We start from the raw sequence: 12,941 nt of genomic DNA on the forward strand, positions 1-12,941 counted from the left end.
TATCAAATCAAACCGCTGCAAATATTTTTTCAACTCAAATACCATGTGATTAAAATATGTAACTTTACCTTCTAATTTCAGAAAGCAGACACTGTACAGGTTCAAAGACATGCAGAGATCTAGAGATTTTTTTAACCATCATTTTTCTGCTCTTCAGTCTCTTTCTCAAAGGAAGAATCATAAAAGCATAAATGTGCATTTACATGCACTGTTAATAGCTTACATTCTGTTGGCTCTTCAGGTTAAATCTTTTCTCAAGAAAAATTTGTTATCCCTGTTAATAATTGTCTGTGACAGTACATCAACTGTGGTATATGTGGAAGTGCAGCACAGATCAGCTTTTCTGGTTATAAATATTTGGCGTTAGACCAATGCTAAACTTAGCTGCCTAAAATTAGGCAGTGCGGTACATACCTTAAGGCCCATGGGAATGGAGCCCAGAGAAGGATAATGCACTGAGGGTGTTACTGCAGTTATGTGGAGAGAATTAAGTGCTCCAGAAAGGTGGCCCCAAAAAATGGTAAGCTGAGCAAGAAACACATCTAGTACTAGCTAGTAGGAAAAATTACTAGCTAAACATAAGTATGCCTAAAATGCCATCCCTGCTTAAAAGTGTCAGTGCCTGAATCACAGGTTTTTTGGAATCCCATGTCCTTGACCTTACTTCCGTTGTTGTTTAAGAAAAGAAAATACGGATCACTATTTTATTCTTAAAACGCAGGAAGGAATAATTGCTATGATAGGGCTCGTTACTTGTTCCGAAGTCTGGATGCTAGAGTAATTTCAAGATTTGACACCTGGAAAGCAGGATTGTTTACATTTTTTAATTGTAGCCTTCACTTAGGCATCCAAAGTATCCTTTAAGATCTTTGCCTTCCCAGTTTTCATTGTAGTACACTTTATATTTTTCTGGCTTTTGTTGTGTTTCTGTCGCTAAGTGTGTACCGTTCACTGGTGTGTGTACTGTGCACTGTTCACTCTGTGTGTTGTGTGATAACTCAAGCATAGTGCATGGAATTGTGCTAACCTAGTTTGCAAAATATTTGTGTGTGCTATAGTTACGTTGTTTGGCATAGTAGCTGTTCCAGTTGTTAACCATCATTGTCTGTTTTTAACGTCATAAAGATTGTGAGGAAAAACATCAAACCCCACCTGTTAATGGGCGAAAAGGCAAGTTGATAATGCTATTGCTAGTGAATTGTGGGTGTTTGAGAAATACTTATTTTTTGCTGCATGTGTGTGTGTGTTGCTTAGTTCTGCTAGTTCAAAATTAGTAGATTCGTGTATGTTCAATTTTAAATGTGTTGTTTTACTTCTTGCACTTAAAATAATTTTCAACTATGGTTTTAAAATCTTTCTTGGAATCAAAAGCTCCAGGTTGTTTTTTTGGTTTTTTGTTTGTTTGTTTGTTTGTTTGTTTGTTTGTTTGTTTTACAGCTAACTGGATTACTGAAGATGTAGTTTTTGCCACCTAGCTATATGTTGCCTGTTTAGAACTAGTAGCATAGTTTTTGTACTTTTGCTCAGTTAGGAATTCCCAGTCGGCCTTGCCCTAAGAGACCAAGTACATTTTGCAGACATCTACAAAATTGTCTGCAGTGTCTTCCACATTTTACCAGGTCTATGTACTTCTACGTCAGTTGGCTATATATTTTACAAGTTTGACACATCTTTGCTAGTCATAGGAGAGCTGAACCGTTTTAATTAGCATATACTAGTAGAGAAAGGCTTATGTTATTAGCAATCATCTCTATTGTCTAGTTCTTATTTTGTTCATTTTTCTTTTCTATTTCAAATGCTGTAGAAATAAGCTTAATTCAGAGCACTGAAATGTTAACATGGAGATTTAGATTTATTATCTAAAAATAGAACAGGAATGTTGCAATGAACAACCACAGCTTACTTTGAAGTTTTATCCAAGTTCATGCTTCTAAATTGCTTGGATAATTCTGAAGAAATCTGTTATTATTTTTCCATGTACTTCTAAAGCCGTATTACATTTAGACTTTGTCTCATCAGTATCTTTTGCCAGTGAATGAAATATCATATAGGTAGTGCTTGGCTTTGTTAAAATTTGGATATTCACTCTTACATTTCCATCTCTACCAGGAGCCCACGTAGGGAATAGTCCCAGTTACACTATTAGGGACTATTCCTAACTTTCTCTTCCCTAGAATAACTTAGCAGAGGGAATACATGTATCAGGAGAGCAGGGATTCCGTTTTGCCTGTGCTAGTTCATCGTGTTGCATGGAAAACTACACCATTTTTAATACGCCGCTTTTTATCCAGTGTAGACAGACTGAATGAGGTGCCTTCGCAGAGAGGGTGCTGTGCCAGGAGCCCGGCAGAGCAACGCACAGGGTCGCCTCCCGTACTCTAGTGGCTGTGCCAGCATAGTCCTGAGCGGACTCAAATGCCGGAAGACTGCTGCTGTAGCTGTAATGCATGCTAAGTACCAGATAACTCAGTGCTTTATACTTTTAAGATCCAAATTCTGATCCTGGTAGAGTTGGAGGCTTTTGCCACTGACTTGATGAGGTTGACAAGCCAATAATCAGTGATGGAGTCAGGCTAAAGCTGTTCTCATTCTCAGTTTATCTTCCACTCTTTCAACAAAAACAGTATTTTTTATACTTAATTATAGAGCCTTAAAGATGTATGTTGGATGATGAACTAAATACTAACCTGTATTTAACATAGTTTGTTTTCACATATTTATTAATTTCTCTAAGGTGTCCATTTTGTGTTTTAGAAGGTTCTTCTGCAGAGCTCTTCTACTCAAAAAAATGGTCATTTTCAAATATTTATTACCAAAACCATTATCCCTTTCAATTTTTCTTCAGGTCTTTTGCATTTCTCTTTCATGTATTTTGTATGACACCTTCTGATCATTTGAGTTTGTGAGAAAAGGCTCCTGGTAATTCTGTCCTCCACTGTCTTAATTTAGGGTGCATAAGAGATGATATAGTTACCAAAGCAGAATTTGAAGCTTTTCAGGTTATCAGTTCCCTTGCTCATTAGAATATTTTACGTAATTACACAACAGCTTTGTCTATATTAAGGGAATCAGGAATGCTTTCCAGTTCTCATCTCCCAGGTTGAGAAGTGTCTGGAGCCTATCTGCATCTTGAGTCTATACCAAGACAAGACCCAAGTCACCCAGTCCTCCCCTTTCTATGCACTCTGGTTTCTGCATGCAGGGGAGCCCCACCACTCCGTCAGCAGTCGCGATGCCTGGAGGACTGGAATGGAAAGTGTGCTGTATTCCAGGCTTGCTGCGCAGTTTAGACACATTCTAAAGAGTTTAGGTGACTGAAGTGCAAACTAGGCAGCGTAAAGGGACCCCAGTCAAAGAAGTGATGACAGATGGACCGGCTTAACTGACGTGCAGAAATAGCGTATGCATATACTTTTTGGAAAACAAAAAAAAAAAAAAAAAGTCATGTGGCTGTCATGCCAGAGGGAACTCTCATCCTGCTGGCTGACCTGAGCATCATCTTCCTTCTAAGACCATTTGGGATTCCCGGAAACGAGGCCCACATTTTGCCTGAGCTACTAAACATGACTGCCATGAGTCTGTCGTGTGCTGTCTATTCCCCTGGCCCACTGATTCTAGGCTTTGCTCAGAAACCGTGACAGCTTCTGAATTTTGCATGAAAAATATTTTTATGTGTGCTGTGACAATACTTAATATATTCATATGTATTATGAGTATCTAGAGTAATACTACATTTTAATTAAGTTCTTGTTCAAGCAAAGTAGGGTTTAAGGTATGGACCTGTTGAGACTGCGGTAGTTGTAGGCAGGCACATAACTGCAATCTGCATGCTGGGAAAATGGTGAAATAGAAAAAAAAAAAAAAAAACAACACAAAACGGTAGAAGTAAAGTACCCATAAGATGCAAATTCTCCAGACTGAAGAAGCTACATTCTGCTGAAATTCCTTATGATATAGGTGGCTATTTTATGAATTTAGCTTTAAAACTACCAGGGAAATATGGCAAATGAGAAAGAGTCTAACTACTAACTTGTCCATAAATAGCTTCAAATTTGACTTATTTATACAAAATGTGACGTGACATCTTTCAAAACTACATCAGAGTATAAAGTAGTATTTCTAAGACTGGTATGTGACAACGTGATGTCATTTTGTCTGTTAGTCAAACAGTTTGTCTGGTTACTAATCTAACATTTTATAAGTAGTGCTGAAAAATAGCACAGGTGTTTTGCTGTGGACAGCATTTGCATGTAAAGATGCATGTAAAATTTGCATGTAAATTTGAGCAAGAAGAAAACTTATATGTTATTAATTAGTAGTAATTGATATTCCGATGAACTTAAAGCTTTCTGAAGAAACAAATATATATTTTTCATCTTTCTGTAAGCCATTTATTCTATTTTCTTTATTGGTTGGTATTAGTGTTTAAAACAACACTAACAGGCTTATTTTCAGAACCATTTCTTGAACTGAATAATTGTTTAACATTTTAGAAATGTGCCATAAAGTTAATTTTCACTGCACTTAAAAGGGGTAGAACACCTGTGATTGCTTGCAGAGCTCTTTTGTGTGTGTGTGTGTGAGAGAGAGAGAGATGGTCTCTCTCAATTACCTTTCTAATTTACCTCTCTAAATTACCTTTCTGCACAGAAAATATTTGAAGACTTGCTGTAACATTGCACATTTTTCAGTAAAGAATAAAAATAACCCAGAAAAAAAACCAAACCCAAAACCTATACCTTACGTCCTGCATTCTGCAGGGTGGATTTGTAAGCTGTTCACATTTCCTTGCGTGCGCAGAGCACGGGCTGACACCCAGGGAATGGGAACGCAAACTGAGCAGCGACTGCGGGAGAGAGGTGCAGAGCAGAAGCTTTTGCATTTTGCTCCACGGTCATGTTGGCCATTACTTGTAATTTGTCTCATTTAAATTCATTAATCATTAGACTCTGGAGCTATTTTGACTTTATGTTTACCTTTCATAGCAGTATGAGGATAGCCATACTGTGTCTAACGAAAAATCCGTCTAGCCCAGTCTCTGGTCCTCAGCAGACCAGTCGCGGATGCTGGGGGAAAGGAATAAGAGCAGAACAAGTGTGTAGGAGTGCTCATCCAGGATACTGGATCCCCAATGTCCTATGGCTTGTGCCTCAGGAACCTACAGAAACATCAGTGGTGTCTTTACAGGGTTCGTTGTCTCCCTCGTAGTGTCCCTGCTCCCTTTTTGCCGCCTTAAATCAGTCCTGCGGACATAAACCTGCAGTGCTTATCCAAACAGGTGACTCAGTAGAGCTGTTCTTCCGAGAGATTCAAAATCTGCCTGTTCATAATAGGCCCACGGGCCCGCCGTGCTGCACTCGTTTCTAACGTGTTTCAGGCGTATAACCAGAAGAGGGAGCAAAACTGCCGTATTTAAAAAAGATATTAAGAAGTTATGAAACAAACTCCCCCTGCCCCAAACAGTCCTGGGGAAAAAAAAAAAAAAAAAGCCTTGAAAGTGGCTTTAAAATAATATATTTACTTTTTTATATTTAAATATGATTTATTAAATATTAATATTTGCATATTTAATGTACCGTTAATTGACCGTATTTTTTCTTCTGACTAGTCTGGTGCATTTAGGTTTTTCTTCATGTTTCACAGCTCTATTATATATATATAAAAGCGGCAACATGATACTTTGATTGTTAAGGTAGCTGGTGACTTCACTGAGTCATTGCAAAAGGTAATCTCTGTGGCCTTGCTTGAGTACGTCTACAATTTTGTTTAAATTAAGCAATAGAAGATTCAAAACAATTTATTCCCCATATAGAAGGATGCACTAGTAAAACATTTAAAAAATAAGTTTCGAACGGAATTGATGGGATTTGCAGCTAGGGAATATGATAAGAGACTGCTACCAGACTGGGCTTGTTAAGCAGGTTTCTATCGGCAGGACTGATTTAAGGCGGCAGAAAGGGCGCAGAGACCCTATGAGGGAGACAATGAACCCTGTAAAGACACCACTGATGTTTCTGTAGGTTCCTGAGGCACAAGTCATAGGAGACTGGGGATCCAGTCTACAAATAATTAATGTAACCTTAAAGTCAATTTCAAGAAAATATTTCTGGAGTAAAGGAGTACAGCGGAGTACAGTGCATCTCTGTTACCCTGGTAATGATAATATTAAATGTAGATATTTGGCAATATTTTTTATTGCCTACCTAATGACTTCCATTAAAGTTTTTTTAATGTATTCCCACTGCAGCCCCAGGGAATGAAGCCAAGGGTTTTTTGTTTTTTTTTTTTTTTTTTTTCAGACTATGTAGTTCAATAAGGAAGATGAAATCAAAATAATAAATAATTAAGATATGTCAGAATTTTTATTGGCATGCTGCATTAGTTAAAACCACGATATGTGATGCTTACATGGCCATTTATGAACAACAATTTCTTTATTCAAAAATGTTATTAACATGTCCCAGCAGTCATTTGTTGATTGGGCACAAATTTGCAAATTGCTTTCATGTGAAAGGGGGGGGGGGGGGGGGGGAGGGGCACGCTGTTTGCCTGGCTCATAAAACGCACAAGGGGGAGGTGCTGTCCCTGCATCTATACTGTCCACACTATAACAGCATTTAGGACAATGCTCTAAGATGCAAGACCCAAATTCATTTCACTCTTTGGAGGAAAAACAGATCACGATGTCTCAGGTGAATGCCTTGAGCTCTAACGTATAGAATCGTTCTTTAAAATGCTCTTCCAGTGTATGGAGGGAAAAATGTAGATGAACTGTTACTGTGTCAAAAGGGGAAGCTAAAAAATGGTGTCCTCAGACTCACTGTAGAATGTTACCTGGAGAGACAGGAGGTCTTGCTCTAAATTTGTCAGAAAAAGACTCTGTGTGATGCTGTTTGTCTTCAGATAACGGCTGAGTCTAGTTCCTGGTACAGCAGGGTAGGGGAACGTCAGCCCTGTTTTACTGAGGCAGCTGAAGGTTTCTCTGATGCAGAAGCAGCAGCAGTCTGGCGTGAAGCCTTCATTGCTGACTTTGTGTCGCTTGGAGCTGGCCTTGATGCCATTAGCGGCATGCTGGCCGTGCAAGGTGGGACTGGATGCATTCCAGATACAATGCAGTACCTCTGGGACCATTCACGTATCATGACTTGATGCCATTTGCTTTCCCGCAGTAGAGGTTTGACACAGCTGAGAATCTTTCTCGCTGTGTGAACTCTTGAGATTGATGGCTTTTTTTGATTTTTCCTAGGGACTTTGTTTTGTAAGTGAAAACTAGTATATCATGAATTTAGCCTTTTCTATGTCTTTAATTAATTCTTCTTCGTCTTCTTGTATTCTTAATGCGTAAGTTAAAGATCTTGGCTATCGGATTCAAAACATAGTTTTTCAAATTTTGACAGTTAATCCCAGAGTTCTAATGGCTTGTTATTGTACTGCTTTGTGTTTAAGAAACAGTAGCCAAATCCACTTTTGACTCATTTTCAGTGGTTGTCGCCATACATTATGAAGAACATAATTCCTTTCTGAGCATTCATCTTATAGAATTAAAAATAGAAAGAAGTTCTGAGGATTTTTCATTTGCAGGAAAAGATGACTAAATTAAGTATGTCCTAATGAAAAAGTGAAGACTTTATGATAACCTAATTAAAAGTCTAAAACTAGAAATGCACTGATAAAAATTGGTTCACAGAAATTTTAGTTGCTGAAAAGAATATAAAAGCTGAGTCGATTTAATAAAAAAAAAAAAGACAAATTCAAGTAAGTATATAAAAATGTTTGAAGCAAAGAGTAATCGTGAAAAGGGCTATTATTGTCTCTAGTGTGGAGAAAAGAAAGGAGGGCGGTAGTATTTGCATAAGAAAACTCCTCATTTTTAGCATCTGGTATTTTACTTCATCGTCTTGTACTTCTACAGTGTTCTGCATCATTCCAGTTCAACTGCAGCATTCCTGGTACTAAGTTGGCATGTGTAGAAATTCAGAAAAGCTAGAGATACGCAACTATTCTTATCATATATTATTTCCATATTTTTAATATTTTTCCTATTTAATATTGTAAACAAAAATGTAAGAAATGCTGAGGTTGTACTTAACATCAGATATGCTGGAGTGCACCACCCCCCTCTCCCAGGCAGCACCAGTGAGTATCATTCTCAAGAGGGAATGGCACACAACCAAGTGTCATCCTGATGTGCAGCAGGGAGAGCTCAGCTACATAATTCACATGCCCGGGGGTAGGCGTAACAACTGCATCTAATGAAACATCTAAAGATTTTACCTTTCATACTGATGGGAAAAACCTGAGTTGTAGCACCTGTCAAATCCTTCTAGCCCCAAAGGTGCATCAGAAAACTAAAATATTCTGACTCAAGAATCTCATATTTTGTATAATCTACACGAGGTCTTTTTGTTTAAGTATCCAATAATTATACACCTTTCTTTCTACACATTTCTAAACTGGTTATCACAACAGAAGACAGATTGAAGTTCATTTGTATGGGAAGTAAGAGGGGTAAGAGGTGAATGAGGAGTTAGAAAACTGTATGGTTTCTTTCCAGATATTTACAATTTGACCAAAGTTGGCATTGGGGTAAAACAAGAGGATAGACGATAGGAATTTGCCTTGGGGGGGGGGGGGGGGGGGGGGAAGAGATTTTAAAGGCTATAATGCATATTTATCTAACCAGATATGGGCAGCACCGGCATTTAGCATGTTGCCTATTCATCAGCATCTCTTACTAGTTCCCAAACGGAAAGCTCTCATTTAACAACATATTTTCTTAGTTTTGTAGAGCATGGAGATGGAAACTGAATAAAAAAATGCTGAAGAAAAGGTCAAATGTTGGAGTAAATCTAATGGCTATATCTATTTTTTATTTCTCAGTTGAAATAATAACCATTACAAGCCATACACTTGCAATGTTCTAGAAGTCAATGAACCTTTTCACCTGAGCTGGAGTACCTCCAATCTGCATATAGTCAATCTAAGAGTTGTATTTAAATGCTGATGAAGTTAAGCAGCCATTTGAATTTAAAGCTGACATGCCCTAAGAATAACTAAAGCTATACAAGGATGGTCATTGGAACCTTTTCTGAAAGTGTGTACATGCTCATACTATCCCTTTTAGTATAAACTTAAAAAGGTAGTGTGTCTTCTTTTTTATAATAGTTTTTTTGGTGTTGTTTTTTTTTTCTTTTTAAGGTTAACACATGGCAAAAATATTTATTCAAAGAGTTATATTTTTATTTTATATTTATTTCATCATGTTTGTCAATTCCAGTGTTATTACAGAAGCACTTTTAGAGTGCTTCCAGGTGGGTTAACTATTTTCCAGATACTTAGATCTCAAAAATTAGCAAGGCTTAGGAAAGCTTTTCTTTTGGTAGGGAACTATGGTATGGTAAGTGATTTTGGTGACTGAGCAAACTACAGTTTTTTAGGTTCAGAACTGAATCAGGAGTTCTGAGAAAGAACTCTGACCAAGAATGTCCTGTCTTCTAAAACTGCCGTAAAGCTTGCATGAAAATCACTCTGGGCTTCCTGATATTCTTCAATATTTAGACTATTTGTTATATATCTGGACAAAATCCTGTGTTTGAGATTACTCTCTGGCTACTTTTTATCTTATTCTAAATATCTCTGCTGTTTGACCCAAATGATTGTCTAATGTTTGTTTTTTTTCCTACCAATGACTATTCCTTAAATTCAAAGCTAGTTTTACTAAGCTAATTGCATTTTTTGTGTGTGTTACTTAAGAAGACACTTCTGGATTCATCCAAGAAAAAGGAAGCATAGATGGCATCAGTAAATATTTTATTGCTAAATGTGTATTTTCGTAGAGAAAAAGAAATAATCACATTTTCGTTAGGAAGAAACATAATAAGACTTTATTCCCACAGCTTGGAAACAGAATGTTCCTTTTGAAATTTCTTATTTATTACTTACCACACATTGTACTTCAAAGATGACAGCTTCTGTTTCAGCATGCATACCTGTGGTGTCATGAAATCATTATATTGACAATTTTATTGATGTATTACTTGAAGCCTACAACTCCATCATTTTCAAAAATCAAAGCCACCTTTTATAGGACAGAAACCTGTTATAGAACCACAACAGCCACAGATAAGAAAGCTGCAGAATGCCTGCAGATATCATTTTTACATGTTTACAATTTGAATGCCAGATATCCATCAATTTCATTTAAAAAGTAAAAAAAAGTCATTGGCTAATATCACTTTCTGTATGTTTATTTTGAATTTATAATATTGAAAATATATTCCATATCTGTCATGTTCTTCTCCATCACTGGCTGTTTCTGTGACCGTAAAATGGTTATATCAGTGGGCAATGGCTGTGAGGAACTTTGTGCTTTGCAGGATCAGCAAAATAAGCAGATTCTTAACAGCCCAAAGCAAAAATGGAGTTTAGGGTATTGAATCTTTCTAGTTCATTGGTCTAGATTTGACTTTAGCATGAGATACTGAAGGGTTTGAAACCTATAGTATTATGCTAACCACCCAGTTTAAGTGTCAGAAAATGCAGAATTAAAGTGCAGACCAAAAATATGTGACAACCTGAGAAAGAATAACGTCTTGCAAGTCTAGAGGATGGAGTCTCTGTCTGGAGGAGAGTGAACGTGATCCAATTCATAGCTTTTTTTCTGAGCGATTAAGTCAGAAATGCTGGTTTCACAGCTTGGGATCCATAAATAGCGAGAGAGTTTTTATTGAGTAACTTAATCTGCCTAAAATAAAAACTGAATTTAAATCAAATCCCAGATTTAGAAAGTAAATCCAACCTAGTTTTGCCTTAACAACACATTGTTAAAAACACTTTGTCAATTTAAAGTAAACATACGTGATTGCTGGTTCAGTTTTGTTTCATTTGGGGTTTGGGTGATTTTTTTTGTTTGTTTGTTTGGTTGGTTGTTTTGTTGTTTTTTTTTTCAATTATACCTTTGCAAAGACTTTTTTACCAAAGCATTTTTAACTTCCTTTTTAGTTCACAGAAACATAAAGATATTGTAAGAAGCTGTAGAGTGTAGAGTACTAACTTTTAAAAATGGAAGAAACTATTGTGTAAATAACCTCCTGTTTTTTTATTCCAATTTTTAAATATCAAAGAGAGCAGAATATTTGACAAACTACATAGATACTTTCATATAGCATGTTCTTTTCCATGGTTAAGATGTTTACTAATTCTCTCCACCACAGGCCTCTAAATTAAAGAACTAATCTAAATTTTTGCCATTTTAATAATAGTAAATTTGTTTAGATCAAGTTGTCCCAAATGATATTAGGTGTTTTATAATGTAAGCTACATAATATTTCTGATTTTTTTTGGTTTATGCTAGAAGTTACATGGGAGGACCAGCAGAAAAAGGTGAATGGTACAATAACTGATGACAAACCATTGCTGAAAAAGAAACACCATTCTGAGCCAGGTTTGTCAGGGTTTGGAAAACCACATGAAAGCATGAGACTATAAAAACACATTTCATGCTTTTGTAATGCGTGTGTGCTTGATGTACCTTATTTTTTTTTTTTCACTTTGGTGTGAAATTTTTAGTATGTAGAGACCATTTTGATTACATAGCTCTGTTTTAGAATAGTCAAAATAGATCTGCTTTTGTAAGCAATTGTGTTAGAATGCACATGCATTAGAAGTGTTCTGGCACAATATTAGACTTACCTTGCTTTTTAGTTTTGAATTTTGTTATGATTTATCTATGTGTGAATCCAAGTATGAATTATGCTGATTCTTATTTAGTTGACCAAACCAAGGTATCTGCTGCATGTATGGTGGGAAAGCCATCTTCTAAAGGCTTGAATCTGAAACCTTCTTGCGCCGTCACACATGGCAGAAATAATGTTTTGATGTAACTTTTTATAGAAGCTACGTATGGCTGGAGTTCTCAAATCTAAGAGAACTCTTCCCTCCTGTGTCCTGTACATGGATGGATTTCTTCTGAGGCTAAAACTGTCACAAACTTTCTTCCACACCAAACATAAAGTGCAATTCTTCAACTCTGTCTTCGTTCCTAAACCTAGTAATAATCATGATGATAATGATGATTATAATAATAGCACTGTTCTCTTCTCTTAATCAGACAATACAAGGAATGAGGAGAGGAGAGGAGAGGAGAGGAGAGGAGAGGAGAGGAGAGGAGAGGAGAGGAGAGGAGAGGAGAGGAGAGGAGAGGAGAGGAGAGGAGAGGAGAGGAGAGGAGAGATAAAGAAATCTTTAGATTGCAGGTTTCATCTATTTAAAGGTTGATCCATATCTACTCAAGTGAATGGGTTTTTTTTCAGTTACAAGAATACTTAGGTTCAGGTTTGGGCTGCAAATATCTCTCTGTTGGGTACATCAGTTACCTCACTTATTCTAATAATAACACTTTTCCCAATCACAGAAGTTAAATTTTAAAAGATTGGCCAATTGTGCCACCTCCTAAATTAATGCTGTAATCTCAGTTTTAGGCTCACGTACACGCTGATCATTTCCAAGTTCTTTGTTGAAGCTCAACTATCGTGCAGCTGAAAGTGCAAGACTCAGAACCGAAGAAGAGCAGAAAATCTGGATTGGCTGTAACCTGGGAATTAGGGAAAAGGTCAAACCTGCAGCTGCATTTCCTATTCCCTGACTTTTTAATGCATTTGAGGAAGTTACAGCATAAAACACATACTGCTCATAAGAGTCAGGATCAGAAAGTAATGTATCTTCTTTTCCAGCTGAGTGTTTTAACTATTGCATGACAGATTCAAAATACAATGTCTACGGATCTTCACTGTTGCTTTTCCAGGGTGTGTTCTGCAGAATAATGCCTCTGCCCAGACTTCCCAGACTTTTCCTTTATGTAGTAGCTACGTAAGAACATTATCTCCCATCTCCCAGCTGGAGTGGGCTTAGAACGGTGGTCTACGCAGATGACACATTCATAG

The 12,941-nt window shown here is 37.0% G+C and overlaps 1 protein-coding gene across 29 annotated transcripts in view; it reads left to right on the plus strand.

The window, feature by feature from the left end:
- RIMS2 (regulating synaptic membrane exocytosis 2) overlaps positions 1–12,941 on the plus strand; it is a gene marked incomplete at both ends in the record, with an annotated part of 495,649 nt that overhangs the window by 364,731 nt on the left and 117,977 nt on the right. Inside the window, one exon of one of the 29 annotated variants that reach the window (XM_082499111.1) lies at positions 11,354–11,443. The exons of the other annotated variants lie outside the window; for them this stretch is intronic. Coding sequence (XP_082355237.1) covers positions 11,354–11,443 — 90 coding nt within the window. The remainder of the gene's footprint in view (positions 1–11,353; positions 11,444–12,941) is intronic. 29 annotated transcript variants of the gene reach the window in all.

Source organism: Vanellus vanellus (assembly GCF_965231255.1).
Source record: "Vanellus vanellus genome assembly, chromosome: 2".
Classification (NCBI taxonomy): Eukaryota; Metazoa; Chordata; class Aves; order Charadriiformes; family Charadriidae; genus Vanellus; species Vanellus vanellus.